We start from the raw sequence: 25,015 nt of genomic DNA, 5'->3' as shown, positions 1-25,015 counted from the left end.
ATGCTAACCATGAACAGAAACATAGTCATTCCACTAACAAAGCTATATATAAACTCTTATTTGAATTCATATGAACAAAAGGCAAGCTCCATCCATATTTTACATATGGTTTAGAAATTGAATAAAGTTCATAGGTTATACATAACTACATCGCATGACCATCCATATGTTTGATTACAATGAAGTATATATGGATATATGACTTTGACCTTCAATATTTCAATAAGTCAAGAATTATTAATATGCCACGTTAATGATTTCGTGAAGTCCGTCGAATATACCTATAACGCATGATCAAGTATATGATAATGATCATAAAATATACGTTTATATTCTTAGTCTTAAACGTTCCAAGTTACAGATTATTGAGGAGGGACATAAGTGGTCCCGTGAAACCTTGCACAAGCAACACATGCTTTAAAGGAGGATTTCTTGTTGCGGACAAGTGAGCTGAGCAACTCCGCAAGAAATTCTCTATTTGAGTGATGACGTGAAACTGAAAATTTCTTGACACGATAGTGCATGATAGCTTACTAATTGTTCACCTCAGATTATCCTACAACAAAGTAAACACCTACTAAATAATCTTGAATTTTTTAATCATTCATTTAATTAAAAATAATCCTATCACGAACTTAAATAAATTACTCGAAGTAAATGGGCCCTTAAGGAAGAATAACTCAAACCATATTACATCAACTGTCATATTTTTTTTCTTACCTAACACATTACGACATTGCATCAACTACTATCATTACATTTTTATTTCACCACCAATCACATACCTAAAGAAAGAAAGAATTCCATCTCAACCAAACTCATTTCAACTCATTTTTTCTCCTTGAGATTAAACAAGATGAGTGAGATGCCAAACAACCATGCCAAAAACTCTTCCTCTAAGCACAATAACAATGAGCACTATTTGCTAGCTCTCCACAACAGTTATGTTTGGGTGTACAACTGACTCCACATCATCAGCAATGGTCTCCGCCTTAATAGAGTGACTGTGCAGATCCCTGGTAAAGCTCGTTGTGGTGTCCAAGAAATAGAGAACTAACGACATCGTGAAGCAACATACGAACATGGGTATTGGCCCAAACACCCAAAGGAAGAGAGGGAAGGACAAGTAAAATGCGCGCAGTCCGAGTGACCAAAAGAAGCTTCCTCTGTTCAAGTTTCTGGCTACATATTCAATTACATCTTTTCTGTCTTGGAATGTCGGCACAGTGACAAGAAAGCTAACATGGGCATAGTACCTAATAGACTGCACATTGCAAAGAAAGGCGACCAGAAAGCAAAGCAAGATAGTAAAGAACTTCACAGAAGCCATGATCGAAGTTCTATTTCCATACACCAAAGCCAATGATGGAGAGCTCGATTTATTGCTGACATATACACTTATCAGTGAGCTTAGAGTGATAGCAGTGGTCGCCAAAAGTGTAGATGCCATTATATTGTTGCGTATCGTTTGCACTGCTAAAACACCGTTTTTCAATGGATCCTGCAAAATGCAACCAGTATTTAACTCTGGTTTCCTGGCTTATCAGTATAAAAAATGATATTATATGTATAATGACCCCCCTGGAATTGCATTTTACCCCTCTTGTGAAAATACTAATAGACCAAAACCCCCTTAAACCAAAAAAGAAAGAAGAAAAAACAACTCCTCCCCCTCCCCGAAAAAGAAGCTCACTGTCTTGCAACAAGGGGTCACGTTAGCCTGTGTCTTTCGACAAGGGGTCACGTTACCCCTTTTTTAAAAGTTCAAGGAGTCCCATAGCCCATCTTTTTCTTTCTCTGATGTATTTTTTACCTATTAGTGTTTTAACAGGGTCAGGCTTTTCACTAATCAAATGGTTTAGCAAAAGGCAAATAGAGATATTTCAGGAACAACTTTTCCATTCCAAACTTAACATTTTCATTCTTTAATAGACCATCAATCTTAAATTTTTACCAAACCATCTTTGGTTACACCGTTAGTACTATTCGACGAGTTCTGTTCCTCCTGTAAATACAATGAAGAATTTCTAGACAGATATGAATAATTTTCTACCGGTGCAGATGGAACAGTGTAAGTTTAAAATTAACCTCGTAAGATCATTTTGTTCCAGTTCTGATTTAAAATTAGTTACTGCATTCGCACAACATGCCAAGTATACCTCTTACTATTACTCCAGAAAATTCACAAAGTCCATAGTTTGTTATTGGAAGTTCCAGGAGTTTCAACAGAGTGTCCATGAACCAGATCTGAGCTCCTTGCTTACCAATCATCACGAACAAGTGAACAGAAAGAAGTTTTAAGATACTTGAACATCAACATCACTACTAGGGAAGATGTACTTGTAACTTAATACAAGCAGAAACGTTTTCGGCATAATAGGGAAACAAGATTCTGTTAGTAACACCTCCTTCCTAGAAAAGTCCAAAGTTGGCTTAGATACTGGATTGCGATTAAACTAGGACCGGTCGTCACAGGAGTTTATGATCAGGGTTGTCAAAGAGGACTCTCTTACAAAGCTCCAAAACAATGTTAAACTTTAGTGGTGTCAGTTATATTTCCACATCATATTACATAGCTTCACATGAACTTACTGTAATCCTAATATAAATCAACTGGCTGGCAAAACTAAATAAATTAACAGGTAGATAACTCCTACCTCTCTAGGATCAGGTGAAAGCATGCTTGCCCAAGCTAAGATCACCCATATAAAATTCCCAGCGAGAGAACATCATGCAGTACCAGTCATGAGAAGACATTTTCAATGGCCAACCAACTAAATAACGTCTAACAGACAACTAATTCTATCTAGAAAACACCAATACAGGAGTCCTTCCTTTTCTAATAGTACACTAGATTTACTATTCATGATATTGTTTTCCATGCTCCACAAGAAGAAAATATGTACATATGAATGTTTAAGAAAAGACAAAAAGCTAGTGAGCTGGCAAAGAAAAATATTTGAGCTGGCGAACGAGTAGGCTCGGCTCAACCTCGAAGACCTCGAGCTCGAGTCGAGTTTCAAAAACAAGCCAACTCGTGAAGCTCGTGAGCCGGCTTGACTCGACTGCCATCCCTATATGTAACATACATAGATCAAATGGACAACACAATGGAAGAAGTCTCATAAGTACAATATCAGATTTTGAGGCCAAGCCGCCCAAGGAGCGGCATATATACGCGTGTATATATATATATATATATGATTGGTGAGTATATATATGCATACACGTATGAATAGTACTTTGGAGCACACAAAAGGGGCTGGATTGTTTTCTAATTACACACACATCAGCGTGTTTTCAACGATTTCAAAATATTCATAACTACAGATATACTGGGATGAAATAAAAGATACCAAACTTAGAGCATTATGTCCATCAAAAAGATTCAAATTGTTATGAGAAACTGAGTAATGATCACTATTTCATATTATCAATCAAAACCTACTCAACGTGCATGCATGATTTAAATGTTATTATATTTATATAATTCAAAACGAAATTGAAATTAGAATGAACCATTTGTCAAAACTGATACACTGAATTACCATTAAACATACATGGCTAAAAAATTATTCACATAAGTAATTTGTTAAAGAGAAGAACATCTTGTGAATAAAATATAGGGACAAGTAAATTCACACCTCTCACCTATTGCCTTTTTACACAAACCACCCCTGCCTTTTGAAAAATTACAGAAACCACTCCTGACGGTCTTTAAAACCCAAAATGCCTCTGTTGACTAGATTAACCTTTAAAATAATTTTTCAAGGACAGAAATGCCCTTAGGGTGTTTTGTAATTATCAAAAGGTAGGGAGAGGTGAAGTAATATTTATGAACATAAGTAATATGTATTTTTTTTATTATTTATACCAATTTTGAACTTAAATTTAAATTATTTTATTAACTATTTTCTATTAAATCTCTATATAAAATTGCACCTTTTAATAACTAAAATATTCAATTAATCAATTATTAAAAAGATATTTCAATAAAATGGGGGCTAGGGTGGCATGGCCGTGTAGGTGGAGAAGAAGGGATAATTTTTTAAAAATAAATAATTTAATAATTTAAAATATCTTTTCAATAAATAAATTATTTAATTAATTCTGATATGATTTATATAAAATACATAAATTATTTTTAATTTTAATTTTAGTAAAGTTTAGTTATAAATAAAAATAGAGGATAAATAATCTTTTAATTTTAATAATTTTTCTAAGGAATAATTTATATATTAATTAAGTAATTTAATATTTTAATTATTAAAAGGTGCAATTTTTATATAGAGATTCAAAAAAAAAAGTTAATATAATAATTTATATTTAAATTAAAAATTAGTATAAATAATAAAAAAATATATATGGTCATATTACTCATCTTAAAAAAATTTACTTTGACACCCTTCTATCTTTTGATGATTACAGTAACACCCCTAAGGACATTTCTGTCCTTGAAATATTATTTTAAAGGTTGGCCTAGTCAACAGGAATATTTTTGGGTTTTAAAGGTTGTCAGGGGTGGTTTTGTAATTTTTTAAAAGTATGGGTGGTTTGTGTAAAAAAACAATAGATGAAGAGGTGTAAATATAATTATCCCTAAAATATACAAAATTAAAGGTACTTTAATCAATAAATAGTATACCAACACAATTTCTTTTAAGGTATCACCCTTATAAATAGCATAAATATATAAGGGTTAGCTACACTTAAACCTCCTCTGAAAATGTTAAATTACACTTTCCCCAAAAGAAAATTTGAAATTACACTTACACCCCCTTTAAAAATTTTCGGTTTACACCTAACCCCTTCCATTATGGTTTGACGAAAAATGCTGACGTAAGTAAAAAAAAATTACATAATTTCTCAATTTTGCCCCTCATTTAATATTGTCATATTTATTTTTGTACTTATAAAAGAATGAATGTAATATATATATATATATATATGGAGTGATGTTAACATCATTATATTTTTTCTTCACAAATACAAAATTGTTACATGAAAATGATAAATGAACGGTAAAATTGAAAATTCATGCAACTTTTTTTTCCAAGCGTCAGCTTTTTTTGCCCAAGTCGTAACAAAAATAGTTCAGGTATAAACAGTGAATTTTTGAATAAGTATAACTGCAATTTCAAAACTTTAGTGGGGAAGAGTATAATTTCATATTTTCCAGAGGGTGTCTAAACGTAATTAACCCAATATATAAAAAATGTAAGAAATTCACGATTTTGGCATCATTTACACGGCTAAGGGTGCTTCTCATAGGGTGAATAACAATTTACCCTAACATGATATTGAAAATGAGTAAATTTTTTCTACAAAAACAATAAATAGCAATTTACCCTATGTATTTTAAAAAATAAAACAATTTACCTAAAGTAGATTGCAATTTACGGGTTTCTTATACCCCTTTAAGTACCATAAACAGGGGTTTAGCTATTTTTTCCCAGGATGATACGATGCTAATTCCCAAAAATCGCAAGTAACCCTATGTCATTTTCAATATGATTCAGAAACTTCATCGTCGATCACATTCAAATCGTAGAAGATCCATAAACTATAAAAGAAAAGCGGAAGTAAAAAATACTTACAGCCATCAAGCAGAACACCCATTTGTGGCGGCTCTCAGCATTCAGACCAATTACAGTTTTCCTGGGGTTGTTTACTATGGTGAAGAGAAGCCAAACATGATAAGCCAGCAACACCCCCATGCCCAGCGGCACCAGCACGAAGTCCAACTGCTTTTCCTCCATTAACAAATCCACTGATTTCTGCAACTATGTGCTTGTGCTGGGGAATTGTAGGAGTCGGTGAAACTCAACTAGTCTAAACCTAATCATTTCAATACTTCAAACCCGGATAGGTCCGCAATTAACAAACCCGCATAAACGCATGAACAGTGAAAGGAATATGTCCAGATTAACTCGAAGGAGAAGACATCGTCGACGTGGGGAGCACTAAATCGACCCCTTTGCTTATTCTTTTGTGGACAGGGAAAAAGCAACGGTATAACGAAAATGAAAGAGATGATGGGACAAGATAATCAGCTCATCAGTATTAGTTTGTGCTTTTCAGAAGTGGGGATAATGCTTTGTTTTTCTCTATCGAAAATTGATTCAAACTGCAAAGTAGGAAAATTTTAATTCGGACCCTCTTCCATCAAATTTGCTTCAATCATACAATAAATATAATGTATTTGTTATGTAATTGATGCATAGTTCAAGAAAAGTGATCAATCACATTATAAGTATAATATACATATTTTATTATTGATTTTTTATTCGATCAAACTCAATTTGAATAAGAATTCTCTCTAAAAAGCATTACGTGAAATGCAAGCACAACAATTTGCAATGGCTTTTGTAGAGATTTTGGGATGGATTATGTCATCATGTGATTCCGGACTAGATGAGATTTTCGGACAACAACATGATAGAGTTGAGGCTGCATGGCATGAAGAGTCATGATTGTCATATATTAGATAAGATGATCCCAATTATCTTTCGTGAGATACCTTTAAGCACGTGTGGAATGTATTGACGTAGGTTAGCCATCTATTCTAGGTCCTATACTCGATCATGTCATCATGTACAACCTTGAGAAAATATTTCTTCCAACTTTTCTCGACTTGATGGAGCACTTATTGTTCACCAGCTAGGGAGCACATACAGTATAAGTGGATGTACCCATTTGAGATGTAACCATTATTAACTCATATAATTTGTGTTTGATTTGTATAGTTCAATATATTACGAGTATAACTATTTGTATATGTTCCTACATTATTTGAAGAAAAATATAAAGAATAATAGCTTTGATTGTTGAAGAGTCCAAGGGCGGAGCATGTCGCTCAAGTACAATAAAACAAAAAACATTTCATTAATGGTTTTTTTTTCTTACTAATTCAATTTTTCTTTTTTCAGTATATCTTTCAAAAATTGTTAGAAGACCAAGCCACCTAGGTATTTGTCTATGGGCAAGATCCAACTTCTTCAATAGTCTCCAAAGCCCAAAGGGAGGAGCAACTGTGGGTCACTGTAGTCGGCAGCCCGAACAGAGGTCACATATTCTATTTGGGCCCAAAAGCCCCCACGTCGATTGTAGGACTATTACAGAGGACTGCATATCTTCTTCAAATTTGGAAGGAGGTCTTACGATAGGGTTCCTTGCGCATTTGATTGGGATGCAATGTTCGGTGAAGATACCGGATGTGCGGGAGGTGTCATTGAAGGCCGCCATCTGACGGTCGCTACGATCATTGCTAGAGCCTATCCAGCAGTATGAGTAGCAACCTCCTAGAGAAGGTGTTGGAAAAAGAACTAATGCGGAGGGATTGACAAGATCAACGAGATTGTGTTCTGTTCGCCCCATGCGAGGTGGATGTGACTGAGGTATCCTATTGATCACTTAGAGGGCATGCTCATCTCCAACTTATTGGTTGATTCTTTCCTGACTTTCAGTCCAACCGTTGGAAACATATATGATGCTCACATCCCGAATTTGTATTTTCCATAGACGACGCCAATCGATTTGAGCAAAAAATGCTTGTTTCGGGCAATCCAACTTTAGGTTTTTGGTGGATGTCGAGACCATCAAAAATAATAATTCCTACAATACTTAGTGGGAGAGGGTCGATAATTCCTACAACACTTACTCGGAGAGGGTGAATAATTCCTACAACATTTAGTGGGAGAGGATCGATTCCACAGGGACTGGTATAAGTTGATTTCTTTAAGAAAAAAAAAAATGATAGTGGGAGATATTTGACGATAGAGAAGAGTAATTACATACTAAAATAAACTAGAAAACAGTTAAAATTTACCTCGTGAGAATGTAAGACAAAGCTTTTTCGGTTAAGATCGGGATCATGTTTGATTCTTATGAGTTGATCATTGATACAAAAATAACACTTGTATAAACAAATAAATTAGTTATTGTTGTTGCTACGACTTAATAACCTTACCTTTCCTTACCTTTTCGTCAGCCAAGGTACGATGGAATAAAGGCACTCTACGTAAAGAGGGTCACTGGCAACTACCAAAAAGGTTGGGGAAGGGAAGACCTATACTATAGGTATTATTATTATCCCCTAACAAAGCCTATTCTTGTATTCTGCCATCTACAATATCAGGTAAGAAAAGAAATGGCGAAAGAAGGACTGATTGAACTGGCTTACACCCCTAGACCCCGTAACACGTAACTGGCTGCAAGGGATAAACAATAGCTGGCAGAGAAAAGGGGTTACGAAAGGGCAAAGCTTACAACTCCCCCTGGAACTGGATCACACCGGATCTCAAATCGCAAAAGAAAAGGAAACTCGATAAAAACAGTAAATATCCTAAAAATAGGTACTGATAGACGAAAGATTATCCTGGGTCTGCAACTGGCACTGCAATTCTAGGTGAAAGGTATTCCTTGGCTGGATCGACAGCAAATGAAAGCGCTTTGACTCTTTGACCGCCGTTCTAAAGTTCGAATTTAGTGCTGCCTAAAGCTCTTCCGAGTCCTTTCTCTCATTGGTGGGTCCCAGTCCTGATGGTTCTATGTTCTGTCTGATCTTTCTTGGTGTTTTCGTTCCTGATCGATGGTGAGACCTATGGATAGAAAGAAAGATGCAGGAAAGGAAAATGAAATATGAAAGAAAAATATGCTTTGGGAGTGTGAGATAGGCAGACGGGGAGTACGCAGCCGAACAACCGCAGGGGCTTCCAGCAGTGATAGCTGAACTAACCAGATGGCCGCCCAAAAAAACCTGGAGCTGACATAACAATTGAAATCTCCAATCAACGTCAGGTCCCGGCTATCCGAAAAAGGCAGACTGAAGCGGAGGATCACAAAATGCAAGACAACAAGGGGCGAACCAAGCGCTTGCGCGAAGAAAAAAGCTAATCAATCAGAATTGAGACAGGGGCAAAAGAGAGATTTTCGAGCCTGCAAGCAACAACGGCTGAAAAGCCGTTGCGCGCTAGCTTGTAGTTTAAGGGTATAGTAGGGGTGCCCCTTTCTAAAACTTTTCTAATAAGGTAAGCTGAACCCTCTTCTCTGGTAACCCACCGCCGCATATGTAGAAAAAGAGGGAGCGGAGAAGGAAGGGAGCTAACTATCTAAAGGCCAGGGCTATTCCCCTTACTTTCCTATTTTATATTTGCTTTCCTGCTAGCATATTTTATTCCAAGGGCAAAGGCGAGCCATCCATTTGGAGTGCCTTTACCTGGAGTTGGATAGTGTGTAATAATTTTCATCGATGTCGTTGGCTAGATCCCTAATTAACAGACCACCCTAGAAATGTCCACAAGATTTAATCTATTAACAACATTAAGAATTAGAAAGGCCTGATTGTAATTAATAAATTTCGACGAGGATAATTCGTTTAAACTAGATCATGCATTCCCCATAACATAACTAACTACTTCGACATAATTAATTATGCTACGTTGCTACTAAGCATTGAACTAAATAAATAATTACATGGATTTGTAAAGTTCAATTAGCTAAGCAAACCTTCTTAATAATGAACAATTGGTCACATTATTCATAAATCAGATGTTCGTAATAAATCCACAGAGAATAGCATAAATATTTATTTAACGAATGTAAAAAGAGCAAATTAGATCTCATAACGAGTTACAAATCAAGCAAAATGAATGTTCAACATAGAAGATAGTGCTGAGAATATTGATGAGGGATCATACATAAGCATTACAGGATGTCTGATATAATTGACTGCAACAAGACCAGATATTATATTTTCTATAAGTTTGTTATCCAGATATATTCATTGTACTAGGGAGTTGCACTACAAAGCTGCAAAGAGGGTTCTCAGATATATCAAGAGGGACTTTACTTACTGGAATTTGAAAAGAAAGAAGTTGTTTCTACATGATTTTGTTGATAGTGATTGGGGCAAGAAAATTCGATTATATGAGAAGTACAATCGGTTACTTGTTTAACCTTCGATCAAGTTGTTTTAGTTGGAGCTCAACAGTTGAAGCTGTATATGTTGTCGCCGCTACAACAATTAATCAAGCTTTATGATTGATAAAGTTGATGACGGATTTACATACAGCTCGAGAGGATGAAACAACAACATATATTGATAATCAAGTTGTCATAGCAACCTCTAAGAATCCAATTTTTCAAGACAGAACTAAACATTTTAGAAGTCAAAATTCAGTTCAAAAGACCAGTAAAGTTAATTGGTTCACTACAATACAATTGTCCAACTAGTAGATATTCTAGCAAAGGGACTGTCAAAGTCAAGATTGAAGCACTGAGAAGGAAAATTGGAGTTGCAGCAAAAATAGCAAGGTGGAATGATAAACATTATGTTATATTTGCTACAAGTTTGTTGGTAGAAGATTAGATTGTTAATTAAAATCTCATCAAGTTTTGCAGAATTCTATGTGTTTTTGTTTGAATTAATCAGTTAGTTTGATGAGATTTTTTTGGATTTGTGATAGTTATCTCCCTGTAACTCATCACTATAAACAGGCCAATAGTAAAATGAATTTCATCATCTTCTTTTCATCAGAAACTTTGAGTGCCATAGCATTCTTCTTTGCCAATAGAATTTCAAACCAATTCTTACAATAGACAACATCACAATCAAAGTCAAGAAAACCAACAAATTGACTTGAATAGTAGTTCCCTTCAAACAAAAAACTAAAACCCAAATCAGTAAACTCAGTTCGTCACAAACGGCACAAAAAATTACCAGCAAAATGAGTGTAAAAAATGTGTTTGGAAGCGGAAGGTGTGATGGATGGAGAAGAACATACAAATAACTATCAATAACGGGCGTTTTAATTTTCTCGCATGAACAATATCAAGAGAAAATGTGCACTGTGTGTAAGCGTGAGACTACGAGGAAGATAACATACACATATTTAGCCAAACAATAGAAACACCCAGCAGATTAACACTCTAAGATAAAATCTCCAGAGGAGCTGCAGCTGACCAGGGAGAAGATGCGATGGGATGAATTTTTTGGTTATTTAAATGAGAAAACATAGCCCCACCACCAAACACATGATCAACCTAATCAGAGGAGCTGAAATGGAATAAACTCCACAAGCAAGCACGCCCTCAATTTTCTTTCGCAGATTTGGTTCGTGGAGTAAACATTTTATTTAAATCTTGTACTTCTTTATCTTTGGGATGTATTGTTTGGTTTCTAATGTTGGAAAATACATTTGTTTCTTTGTTGCCGAATAGACCAATAACTGCACGTCGTCAATTACTCTTCAAAATTTCAATTTTCAGGTAACAGCAAACTTTCAAGTTCGAACAGGATAAGGATTGTATACGAATATTATACCTTTTCGTTTGTATCAAGACCCTGTAACTGCATTAATGCTTTGATACCTCAACAGTAGAACAAAGCTTATCATAAATACACTTGAAATTGTCTGTAAGGCCCTTCCACCAACCCAGAAACAATAACGGTGGCACAAAATTGAAAAGACACTGCTCCTGTATACGCCACCAATTTCTCAAATATAAATAACAAAATGAATTTTCACAGGAAAAGTGCAGCTCATGCCAACACAAGCAGTGTAAACATTGGAACCAAAGGGATCAGACTATATTACACATCTCCCTCAATTCTGCACTGTTTATAAGTATATACAAAAGGAAGAAAGTAACCCCATCAGAATACAGTAGTCGAGCAAGCGATCTCTTGCTTCTGTTAGTTGGGTCAAAGCTAACTCGCTATTGCTAGACTTTTTTGGAGAAAGACTACGTTACTTCATCTGTATAGGTTTCTACTCTCAAACAATAAAGTCCAGAAGGCAAGGCGAGCAATCTACAAGGGCTATACATCATATACAGGTAACCGCTCTTCAATAGACACTCGACAAATCGGGCATTTCTTACATTTATCAGAGCAGGAGCTGTACCACATAAAGGAATATTTTAGCATGTGATAAAGAAAGAAATCAAGGATGAGCTTTCATGGTCAAAGAAGAACCAATATTGTGTTACCTGCATAGAATGCGATGCCTACAAGGAAGAAGTACAATGGTTATCTCCCCCTCAAAGCAGACTCTACAAAGAACTTTTTCCTGGGAAACATGTCGACAAGTAACTCAGGCTGCTGCAAAAATCAACTTCAAAGCCAAGCATATATAATCTATAGGACACCGAGGCATTAATTGTAATCCAAGAGGAAAAGAGAAGCAAAAATCATTGGTCAATAATTGTATTCTCTCCTATCATGTGTAGCATGTAAAATGCGTCTTTCAGATGGCTTTACAGACCCAAACAAATTATATGCTCCCAATTGCAAATGATGTAAATGGCCTTCTACCATCAAATCCTTAGGCCATGCTTACTTCATGGTATTAGGTGGGAAATATTTTTTACCACACCTAATACCATGATTACTTAGCATGAACAGGGGCCTGATAGGAAACTCCAGCCTAGCATGTAATATGACTTTTTGGGAATGTTGCATCCCTCATTTCTGTCGAGGATCAAATAATTAAACTCAGGGGCTGACCCTTACGCTGGGCACAGAAGTCCACTTTTCACTTTTTTCCCAAAAGATGATGAGAGTTTTACTCCGACACCTTCATCCTCTCAAACCAACAACTGGGACTTTTACCAACTATTTTGTCATTCATGGAACTTTTTACTTTCCCTTTTGCTGTTTAGGTGGTAACTGACTTCCACTGGGAGACATATAGAAGCATTATTCTCTCATCATTTCTGTTCCATCTGTGCTCCACAGGAGGATGTCAGCAGGCCAACAAGTGGTGTTGGTTGGATGGTGATGGCTGTTTGGTGGCCGACGCTGGTGAGGTGAGGTGCAAAAGGAAACAAATCGTACGAGAGAAAAATAAAAGAAAGCAAGAAAATGAAAGAGCCGAAAAAAGGAGCAAAGAAAGGGAAAAGATAAAAAGCAAAAGGAGAGTAGAGGGGAACAAAAGAGTAGAACTAGTCACTCCAAATGAAATATGAAAACGAAGAAGAAATAGAATGACAAAAAAGAAAAAGAAGGGAAAAGGAAAACGGGATAAGGAAATGCGTTGTAGAACAAACAAACGAGTAGAATTTGGCATATGAGATAAGAAAAAGATACCAGATAATGAGAAAAGAAATGATAAAAAATATGGCCTAGGATATTTTGGCAAAACTTTTAATCAGATAATATTATTCCCATCAATACGAAAAGATTATCTAATGTCCTTCATTTAATCCATCAAAAAATAATCACTCTATCATTTATCTTAATCAACCATTTCATTTATCACTCATCGACCCATCTGTTAAAGGAAATAGAGCCTGACAGTTATTATTGGAACAATAATAATTAAGGGTAAATTACATTGGCACACCGTGCACTTGGGGGTCCAAATACACAAATACCCCCTACCCTTTGCAAAAAAGCACACAAGTACACTCCTTGTAGTTATAATCACAAGTACACCCTCTATGCAATGGCAATAGTGTACACACAAACACCCTTGGAGGTACATTACACTAACACCACCTCAGGGTACCTGTAGTTTTGTTGAAGATAGGGGTATTTGTACCTGACCTAAAGGAGTGTCAATGTAATTCACCCCGATAACTAAATGACTGCATATCAGACAAATTGAGTTGCCAAAACATACAAACCATACATCCGTACATAATGCTCATCCCAGGAAGTTTTGGCATTAAATATTCAGAAAAGCACCAGAGATACGCACAGACAAAGATACACATATATATACGAAAAGACTAGGAGTGTTACATGTTGAAGTCTCTCATACTCCTGCTGGCTAAATTTCGTAATTTCTGTTTGCTCACCAAGTGCTGCTTGAAGTCTCCAAACCTAAAAACAAGAACGCACAAAGTAAGGGTTGAACTCGTCATTGAGGCAATGTTAGGTATTAATTAAAAATAGAACCAAGAATGTAACTAAAGACGACAATTACCTCCTCAGCAAGATCCTTCTTTGGCATTTTCTTCACTATCTCAGGTGGATAACCAGAGAAGGTATTATAACTGAATCATTAGTTACAGCAATCAGCTTGTCATATCATCTCATAGAACCATTCCTAAACTTCCATATACTAATCTGATTCTAGATGCAACATTACTGTGGTAACTTATATTAGGAATGTTAAACAGATCATAAGTTCATAACTCAGCTCAAATATCTTACAATGAGAGAAGGAAATGAAAATGTGTGTAAATATTCTCAAATAACGTCATCATGAAAACCTCCGCATCAGATGTAGAGAAACCAGAGCCATTGACATATTCCAATTTCTTAAACTGGGTGGCTATGCAAATACCTCTATGTTCATTTACAGCTATTTTATCACAAGCATGTGTAACCATGCATGAAAAATAAGTTACCTATTGCTCTTTTATTTTCCTCCTAATATAAAAGAAGAAATCGATCTTCAGTTGGTTACGAATATCCCGCTTTGTCAGTGATAAATTTTGCAGAGTCACTTTCATTAAAAATTCAGTCCAGTAATCAAAGATGTTTGTATTTTGCTGCCTTTCTGTTTTGCTAATTGTATTTTAAGGATGTCTCCCTCCCACAAATTACTATATCCTGGAAACAAATGACAGAATACCAGACAATTATCAGTTTCTGAAGATGTTAATGCCAGATAGAAACTTATAAAGGATGCTTAAACAATTGATCTTTTGTTAGCCACCATAGCAGATGTGTATTACTCATTTATATTTCAAATGATCATGTAAGGGGAACAAAGAAGTTTTACCCTGAGGCCCCATCATGGAACAGGCGTGCCTGCTCTTCTCTGCTTGTTTCATCAATTGACCACCAGCCAAGCAGCCTAACGAGTATAAGTCACAAAAAAGTATGTATGTTAGTACAAGAAACAAGTCTATGCAACTTGTTTATATTTCGATGCAAAAACCTAATATATAATATAATATCTTTAAACATTACCTGGAACCATGGTGCAGGAAATCAAAGCAGTCACGAATCCTTGAGGAGTACACAAAGTATATTCCCTCGCTAGCTTCACTTCTTAGTAAAAGAACAATTTTCTCAATCAATCTGGATGTAGCAAATAAGACCCCAGCTCCTTGCAATAGAAAAATAGGAGAGAAGAGGACCGGAAGAGGAATGTGTCTAGCACTTATTGGTGTTCCCTAATTCAATACCTAGCCAATTAGTGGATGAAAAACCCGAAACTTGCAAATATGACCAGCATTTCAGTCACCTTTCTACAAGAATAATAATGGATACCTCGAGCCTCATACAGAGGAGGATCTGGAAACCAATAATTGGGATTTTCATGATGTGACCGCCAATATCTTGTAGGCCACACATCCTATCCTGTGAATGATCCTCAGAAGATACCACTAAACCACTGTTCCAGTCCAGATATCTAATAGCAGTAGACGATGAACTTTCTTCTCTTGTTCGAGAATTTCTATGAATTACTGGGTTAGACCATTTTGTGCAAACAAGAAACGCAAAACACTCTGCAATCCTATAGAAACATGAAACGAGCCAATTTCAAACATGTAAAACACCAAGACACAAAGATGAAGGTAAAAGATGGTTTTAAAAGGAAACAATACCCATAATTTATGAACAAGTCCCACCAACCAAGAGCACCAACATCTCCTGGAATGCCAAAATTAAGAACATCGAAAATCATAACCAGAAATAATATTTAGAGAAGACCTTCGCATTTATGCAGTGTGAAAGCAAGTTTAATAGAATTAAATACTAATTCAAATGCAAAACAATATCCACTAGCAAGCCTCATCAGAAACCAGAGACCAAGTTTACTGAAGTCTTATTGAAGAACGCTTGCCCATGTCAGCAGAGTCAAACCAAATCCCTTGAAGCATCAGTTCTATGAAGATTAAGATGTTTTCTTGGGAAAGTAAGTACCATTAAAACACCTATAATATTTGATTCATGTGTGCATGTATATATATTAGCTGCGCTCTTTATTGCTGCTGAGGTGGCCATTAGTTCCATATTACAAGAGTTACCATCCAAGAAAGTGTCCTCCACATTCATTAAAAGTCTAGTCCTTGCAAGAGTTAAAACATTTCCATCTTTTTAAGCATCCAAGACTCACTGTCACCAATTCCATCGGCCTTTACATTTCTAACCAAAAGATTAGCCAATAGTGCCTCAGATTTGAGTTCTTCATCTTTCAATGCTAATCTAAACAACACATTCCAAACCAAATTTCTTGGCTTCAGAACATCACCAACGCAGGACAAACATGATTTTGGGGGGATCAAATCATATACCATAAAAATGACAAAATTTCCTCGCAAACCAAAAATCCAACTGATCCTGTTGTATGTCTCATCCAAACAAAAAATCAGAGCACAATCAGACAATCCAATAACACTCACCCCACACCCCCCCCCCCCAAAAAAAAAAAAAACAAAGAAAAAGGCACCTGCAAGTAAAGCAAAAAAGAACAATACTAATGTCTTTTTCTCCGCCAATCTATCCATCCATACACAACTAATGAAGCCTTGCTGTCTATTTAGCTCATGTTATCATTACAAAGCCAACCCTTGTTTCTCATGATGCATTACATGACTCTCTTCCTGTGATATTAAGTAACTCCGCTATTGCTTCCCCAGACCTTCCAAACTATTACAGCTCGTTTTTATTCATCTCCTCTTTGCAATTTTTGATAGGCAGCTCTCAAAGGCATGCCACTTGTGATTATTGATTACTCCACAACTTAAAACCCAGGAAATTTTCTGTGAGGAGTCCCAACCACAAATTGACTCTGGAATCTCACCCCATACAGCTTCTCAGTATCACTGATTTCTTACTATCCATTCCTACTGATAGGCATGCATCCAGTGGGACGTAGACCAAAGGGTGAGTTAACAGGTCTGATTGTTTGGCCCGAAAGTAAAAGACAAAAATAAAGTATAAGACAAAGACTTTTTTGCTTAGCAAATAGCAGTAGCACAAATAAGGGATCACAAATCTTAGTTTCATACATAAGGGTCTTTCAAACTTACAGAATCGTCAAATAAAAATGGATGCAAAGGAACTCACATAAGACATACAAGAACAGACATACAACTCACAGACTGCTTGTAGAAGAGACTTACCACACAGCTTCAAGAGAGTGAAAACTGTAGCCGCAAGAAAGAAAACCATTGATATCGCTACCCAGAAGTGCTGACCACAATAAGATATCATTAATAAAGAATCTAGTTAAGTAAACTGAAATAGAAATCCAAGCAAGATAAAGACCATGAAAAGATTAGAATATCCAATGGTACCAACTGCATATGAGATCCATCAAAAACCACAAAGCAGTACGTGCCTTGAGGCCCACACAAGCACCATGAATTTGGAATAAGTTAGCAAAAAGGATAAATAATTTGTGCTTAAGGCCTCTAGCAACCTCTTGTAAAAGAGTCAACTTTCATTTCCCACTCTGCAAAGGGATGGGGTATCACAGCTTATCCTCTTTAAACCCTGATACCCTCATCAGTACCAGGCTGATAGACCAAGACAGTGCCATGCATATGGTATTCTACCGGTGCCCGCCACAAGTCCGGGAATGGGAAAACCAGGCCCACAGAGTACGCTTCGCCCAGATCAACACTTAGTTACCACAGTTCAAACCAATTACCACCAGTTGTCCAGCCTCACTCCTGGTGTTCTATGACTTGGTAAGTGCCTCAAGATTCACATGAGCATCACAAATTTCAGTAAGGCAACAGGCCCAAGAATAAAACGAGCTAAAGGTGCTCACTGATCCTTTAGCAACCATTTACAAACAAGTGATGCTCTCCTCTCCCACTGAATTTTCGAGAAGTGACATAAGCTCAACTCCCAATAGACCTTATTGGTGCTCAAACTTCTGCATAGATGCATGTCATTCTTTACCATAAGGGCAGTTCTCCAAATGTTCCTTTGTAAGTGTTAGAATTAGCATGCTTTAGTTGATAACTCATCTTGTTAGTTGACTAAATAAAAGGAAATGTAGCAAGTCATCAAAGTCCTCCACAGAGTGGACACCCATTAAAGCACCGTGGAAAGCAAAGAAGCGGACGTAATTCCAGTTTGGTTATGCATGTGTGGTGCTTTGGTGATCCAAAATAAAGTCTGAGAAATCTAAATTTTGAAAAAAAAACAGTGCATTTATGACATGGAGATCCATCTTTAAGGTTTTTATTTTTACATACACCAAAGAATAATTATGGTATGGATTGACTCACTTGCTGAAATTGTGAGGAAGTAAGAATATCTAGAGGATATAAACTCCTGTTTTCATGCTATGTAGAGTTTCCCAAGTCGATATGGAATTAGGGGTTGCAGACTAAGGGCTCAGGTTTTGAGAAGGCGAGCAAATTATAGAAGCAAAATCCTTCCCTCATCAATAAGATTCAATGGTAGGCACATCTTGTTATTGAGACTCAAATGTCTATTTAAGAAATAATTCTCCCATTTCTTCAGTAGGAAACGCCTCTCCGCGATTCCCAGTCCTAGCTTCAGCAGTGGACAGAGTCATCATTTGCCAAAATAAAACTCTAAATTGAAGGAAACAATAGGATTTCTGTTTAGCAGATACATGTTAAACGGAACATTAGACAATTAATTATTCCATCTTTGTATATTTTCCCAGTTATAGAAGAACCCTAGAATCCAATGGTTTTTCCTTAGCACCTATTTATGCAAGATATTAATTTCCCGATTCTAGGATGTTGCATAGAATTTCCTCGCTTTGTATATCCCAAAAAGTAGCCATCTTACATCCTCTTCAAATTATTTATTGACAACTCAGATCACAGGCTCCACACACTCCAGAAACAAAATTAAATTTGTTCCAATTGCAAAACCATTCACCAATCACACTTATTGATTGCAATGAGAAAAGAGTAGAATATGAATCAGAACCTCTATTTTAACATCTAAAGGAACATAAAGATCCAACTTACTCTTTACTTTATTTTGTTTAAGCAGTATACTTACTGGAAGTGTCTCCCATATTGCATCATCAGTCATGCTTTCATCATCTCCCGGTAATAAAGCCTTGCACATTCTGCATTGTCAACATGAAAGAAGAAACATGAGTTTATTACTCTATGATGCATTGAAAGGTCTGATGACAGCAATTTAACTTACTAAGCAAGAAATAGTTTTTTCATAAAATTTCAAGGCTAACCTTGTTGTATCAGGATCACTCAGTAAGCGCAAAATAAACCTTCTTTCATCTTTGTATATTTTAATGTTCAAAATTCTGAAATATTTACATACTTCTATTCTAGTAAACTTTACTGCCGGATAATTGTCTGCAGTACCAATGTACTTTGCATAACATATTAGAAAACCTATAACACATTATGTACTTGTTACTTACTAGGGATTACATATCCTGAAAGATCATGTCTTGTAGAAAACCGCAACTCAAAGTAAGGGCATTCAAGTATATGTTGTACCTAAAATTGTCAATAAGGATAATAGCTTCAAAGGCCAGCAGAGGTAGGAATACGATTTTCAGGTTCACGGCAGCCAAACCATTACCTGCAACATGGAGAGACATTGATAGAGAAAGGATCACTAGCAACTGTTGAAGCAATGACATTCTTCCTCAAGAACAACCACATGTTTTCACTAACTTGTGGAAAGAAGAACATAAGAGCAGATTATAAGCATGAACACAAAACTCACTTGTGGTACAAATTAATAGAATGGTTTCCCAGATAGAAGTATGAAGTTAATTCCTGTACTGGTACTAAAGATCATTGAAAGGATTTTTCTTCCTTACTGTATATACTCTCCAGATATATGCAAAGAAGCAGCTCGAATGCAACAAGCAACGGCATAGCAACCACAGCATGGCACGGCGCCCACTATTCACAAGAAAATACAAAAGAAAAAAGAGGAAATAAGTTGGGGATCACGCGACCAATATTTCAACACAGATGGAACCTCTACCAGCCTAGAGAATTTTATTATCGAAATGTTCTGGAAAATCACAGCACATAGTGGCATACATGGCGATCATGAGGAACTGATGGGGCTGGTAGAGAAAATCTTCCTCGTGCAACAACTACGTGAAATAGCCACAATGGAAAAAAAATAATCCTGCACACAAAAGCAAGTACATAAGGTGTATGAATAAGAAAGACAAGGTAAGCTCATATATTATCTACCAATATTCTGTGTTTAAGCTTCCTTGGAAACTTTTCGTAGACAACTAGATTTATGCCAGTTTGATCCCAGAAAGCATATTGAAAGATAAGTATGGAGTAGCTGCTTAGTGATGAACACCAGATAAGTCTTTTTAAAATCATGACATGCTCATGTACCTTTTCATTTTCTCTTTCTGTTTAAATGTGAGGGGAAAAAAACTAGTTTAGATCAATAAATCTTTAATTTCCTTATCTTAATTCAGTAAGCAATAATTTATAGTTGCAACAGATCCACCAACCAAAAAGAAGATACTCGGTTTATATGTGGGGAAAAAAACTAGTTTGGATCAATAAATCTTTTATTTCCTTGTCTTAATTCAGTAATCAATAATTTATACTTGCAACAGATGCACCAACCAAAAAGTAGATACTCCATATACGGCCATCTCGCCGCCTCTGATATAGAAACTATATTAAGGGGGAAATTTCAGAGCAGGACTGAAGCAAATTGTTAAAGTATATACATAATTCATGGTCAGCTTATTTTTCAATAATCTACTAGTATTTAGTAGCTTAAATTTGTTTCTTGGGAAACAAGGTATGCTTTCATAATGTTTAAATTTTTCTGTAGTATGATTCTACATGTATTAGTTAAGGATTTCACTAGCTATTTGAATATGAAAATGAAACTCTTTCTTTCATTCTTTCATTCTTCAGACAAATGAAGCAAACTCCAACGTAGAGTCTTGGTCCTTAAACAGTAGTTGGAAAAGTCCTATTTTTATATTCCTATAGTCATCAGTGTAATCTGTAATTTTAGCAATGAAGATCGCTCTAGAAATATGTATTTAGGAGGTTATACAACTTCATTCTTGTTTCTTCCTCCTATTATTCCATTCATCAATATAACAAATGAAACAAACTCCAACGTAGAGTCTTGGTCCTTAAACAGTAGTACGAAAAGTCCTATTTTTTTAGAAAGGACAGGTACCCAACATCCTGACGTTTTTACATTTCAAGTCAACCCACATTTCAAATTATTTAGTGCATCCTGCTAAGAATTTATCATGGTACGAAATTCCCTGTCGGTAAATTGCATCAGAAATTCCAGCTTAACATTAAGAGCATTTGCAACATACAGAAAGTTCATGGGATTGAAGCATTCTTTATCCTTGTTCCTTTCAAATTAAAGGAAAATAGAACCCTTCAAGAAGCCTTAGTTGCAATTTCAACAAAATAGTCTGTAGGAAAACCTTGATGGTATGAGTTGCTTAAGAAGCTCCAGCCTCCAAACAAAAACAATATGAGAGAAAAAATCTCAATACGTGATCAATTATCATGAAAGCTAAATGAAAAGGTGAAAGCATTTCTATTTCAAGAACAATTATGCGAGGAAACAAGCATTGTTACTTCAAAATAAAGTGCTCACAAGGCATGAATTCATGGACTATTGCAGTAGAGCAACTGGCACAGAGAATTAAAAAAGTAGTAACAATTGAAGTTGAATAAAGAACTTAATAATTATGAAGAGAATCTAGGAACAGGAAAGAAAACAACTAGACAAGAAAATATTCCAGTATGAGGAAAGTTGAAGAGCAATGTCTGAATCTTCACAAAGGGCATAACCTTTGTCTTCCAAAGTTGTTTAACTACCCTTATCCTGGACAGTACCAATAGCGCTACCCAAATAGAGATGGAACAGAGGAAGAGACCTGAGCTGAAGATAGATCAAGAGCTTAGAGGCTTGAAAGTTACATTAACTGTAAAGAGAGCCCTGGGAAAGAGAGGGAAACAGATAATGGGACGAAAATTCAAGAGACCAAGCATGCACAAGTTTAATTGGTAGTACATTTTAATCTTTGCAGACAAAAACTTTTTGTTCTAAGTTGTACTTGTGCATTTAATAATTTTTATTACTTTTTCAAAAGGTTCTTGAATGCATACAATTGGTGCCTTTCAAATATCCTTGTCAATAACCAATAACGAAAATACTACGAGTAATTAGGTAGTCTTCTTTAATTCATGAAAAGCTCCTAATGGCTATAGAACTAGTCACAGAACAAAGAGGTGCCAGCCCTTAGCACGGATGATGCTATGCATGGGTCCATGGGAGCTGGCTGCCAACAGGGGACAAGCCAACTGCTGTTGGCAGTGGTTCCAACCATGCATCGCTGCCTTGGTGCGGCAAGTAGGATATTTGGAAAGTGAGAGCGAGGCTTCAGTCTTGCTGAAGTAATGGGTTTGGCATATAGTGACAGCGATAGCAGAGTTTCTAGTACTTGCCATGTACTAGGGGTGTTCATTCCGTCAAACTGTAGTGAATCAAACCGAACTGCACTTTTGATAAACCGACGATTCGGTACGGCAAAGTGCTATACCGTTTGGTTTTGATAGCTACCAAACTCTTTTCAGTATCTCAGCAAACCATTTTTTTTGTCAAAAAAAGTTGGAAACTTAATTATGAAAAATAGTAATCACACTTCTCATTTACTTTTTAAATTTTTTTATAAGTAAATTAACAAAAGTAGTATAAAAATAATTGATAAATATAAAAATACATATAAGATTAAATATAAAAAACATACAAAAATAATATTTTGGTCTTCAGTACAACTTGGTAAATCAAAACTGAACCAAATACCAAATTTTCAAAAAAAAAAGTGAATACCAAACTGAAAAGTTTTATTTGGTTTTCTAACTTCAGGAATGGTCGCCCCAGCTCGATATTAACTCATTATCTTCTGTAGGTAGTAGGTACGTACTGAATTTTCAGTTTTGGTTCAATTCGCTCAGTTTAGCATATATTGAATACCCCTACCATGTAATATATGTAGGAGAGTCATCGTTGTGCATATTATGCACTAGTAGAGATGGCCTTCAAGAGTAATATTGCTTTCTTCATAATGTTACTGATGATCCAAGCGCTGCGATACTACGATTTGAAATGGGTAAAACATAATTAAAAGCTAATTACTTCCTGCTACTCTGGCATAAGTGAGGTCCAGTTATTCGCAGAAGGTAGTAGGCAGAATTGGTGTTGGTTTCCTCATGCTAGGCAAACTGTCTTCACAAGGTGGCCACCTCAAATTTTTACACAACGGCTAACAAAGATTACGGCGATGATGAAAACTTGGTAAGCTAATCGACAGTCTTTTGAATCATAAGACAAGAATCATTGGCCTTGTTTCTTTTTCTTTTTAATTTTCTCTTTTACCAACATCATCATCCCAAAACCTTTTCGAAGGGAACCCACAAGAAGAAAAAAAGCAGATGTCTTTTCCCCAACTCAATCCCTTCAACTATATATATATAAAAAAAAGAAAAGGAAAATCCAACAACAAGAATATCAAAGCACGATCATATCAATCCATACAAAAATCACAAACAATTGGTATTAATGAACCCATGTATGCATCCACACACACACACACACACACACATATATATATATTATTCACATAAAAGAAAGTGTCTATATTCGCTAGGGATTACGGAAGTAATTAAAAGAAGGAAACTCGGTCAAACAGAAAATTGGAGAAAAGAAATGATACCACCAAGAGTAGGAAACGATGTGATCGAGCTTGAGAACGAGCAAGAGCGTGAAACAGAAAAGCGAAGTGTGCGCCGCCACCGCCTGCAATGACTTGCCCACTCTTCTCCAGCTCATTTCTCCCCCTCTGCAACTCTCACACACACCAATACGCACTCCGTGCGGGAGATATTTGCATATATATGTATCTGTGTATATATATGTGTGTGTGATATTGTGATGAATATATCAGGGAAACGTATCTATATCTCTATCTGTATGCAGATATTTCAGAAGATCGAATTTGCACGAGGGCACATATGAATGATCACTAAAATTGTGGATTCCGACAAAAATCGAACGGAAAGGGCACACTTTTATTTTATTATTAAATGTTATTTCTGAAAGGGATCAAATTGCCAAGAAGACAAAAAACCTAGGTGGAGTGACGAAGCTTCGTCACAGCAGAAGCATTCAGTGTTATTTTATCATTATTATTACAAATAATAAATAGATAATGAAGAGAAAGGAATAAAGTGTAGAGCGCCGGCAACATTCATTTTATTCCCAACCTTTGATTGCATGTTATGGTACACTCATTTCTCAATAATCAAATAATATATATATATATAATTTTCCTTCAATTTTTTTTAATTTTTACTACTAATAACAGGGACGTTTTCATAGATAGTGTAAAAAATAAGTGTAGGATTTTTTTTTTTTTTAATAAATGGGGATACAAAGGTAAATTGGCCTTATATCCCATCTAAGTAGGCCTTTCTTGTAGTATATACATATATATATATATACCCATGCACGCACTCACTCACTCAGTGAATTTTGAACTCAATATCTTCACAATAAATTATTGAGCCCCAACTATTGGGGTGCCCCCTAAAGAAACTTCCTGGTAGGATAAGTAATCCCTACTCATCGCAACAAACAATGTGCTGACGTGATTTGAAAAGGGCCCACCCATGCTCATGTAAACAAGAGGCATGGGCTAAAATCATGTGGCATCCTTTCATGTCTCGTAAACATAAAATTAGTTTGTATGTTAAAATTTATTCAATTTTTTCAGTCATCCTTGACTTGTTATTTTTTATGTTATACTGACAAATTAACATATACACACGTTTATTTATACATATTAATGTGCATTTACACATAATGACATAGACATAGAAAACGATTAATTAAATATATATACAGATGTAACTATTTTAGAATGGGTAGCCTAACAAAAATTAAGTCACTAATTAATAATGCTTGAATAAAAGCAATCTATAAGAAAAACCAAAATGGCAGCCCAACCATAAGTCTAAGGCCTTGTTTACATACATGCATTAGATGAGATAATAG

The 25,015-nt window shown here is 35.8% G+C and overlaps 2 protein-coding genes across 2 annotated transcripts; both read right to left on the bottom strand.

Annotated features, from left to right (window-relative positions):
- Positions 1–658: 658 nt before the first annotated feature.
- Positions 659–6,121, bottom strand: LOC105158014 (transmembrane protein, putative (Protein of unknown function, DUF599)). Its single transcript, XM_011074609.3, has 2 exons — positions 5,598–6,121; positions 659–1,501 (listed from the first exon to the last, which is right to left on the bottom strand). Exons 1-2 carry the CDS (start codon positions 5,757–5,759, stop codon positions 926–928), a joined length of 738 nt encoding a protein of 245 aa, XP_011072911.1. The 5' UTR covers positions 5,760–6,121; the 3' UTR covers positions 659–925.
- Positions 6,122–11,568: 5,447 nt separating this feature from the next.
- LOC105158013 (uncharacterized) lies at positions 11,569–24,121 on the bottom strand. Its single transcript, XM_011074608.3, has 14 exons — positions 23,676–24,121; positions 19,987–20,077; positions 19,758–19,842; positions 19,429–19,513; positions 18,962–19,031; positions 17,089–17,158; positions 15,568–15,613; positions 15,230–15,476; positions 14,927–15,132; positions 14,736–14,810; positions 13,932–14,001; positions 13,748–13,828; positions 11,992–12,071; positions 11,569–11,900 (listed from the first exon to the last, which is right to left on the bottom strand). The coding sequence occupies exons 1-14, from the start codon at positions 23,789–23,791 to the stop codon at positions 11,822–11,824; spliced, it is 1,401 nt and encodes a 466-aa protein (XP_011072910.2). The 5' UTR covers positions 23,792–24,121; the 3' UTR covers positions 11,569–11,821.
- Between the last annotated feature and the right edge of the window lie 894 nt (positions 24,122–25,015).

The sequence above is a fragment of the Sesamum indicum genome, linkage group LG3 (assembly GCF_026168435.1).
Source record: "Sesamum indicum cultivar Baizhima isolate 11 linkage group LG3, ASM2616843v1, whole genome shotgun sequence".
Classification (NCBI taxonomy): domain Eukaryota; kingdom Viridiplantae; phylum Streptophyta; class Magnoliopsida; order Lamiales; family Pedaliaceae; genus Sesamum; species Sesamum indicum.
Note: the sequence above shows the minus strand (reverse complement) of the source record. Positions and strands in the feature narration are given on the sequence as shown.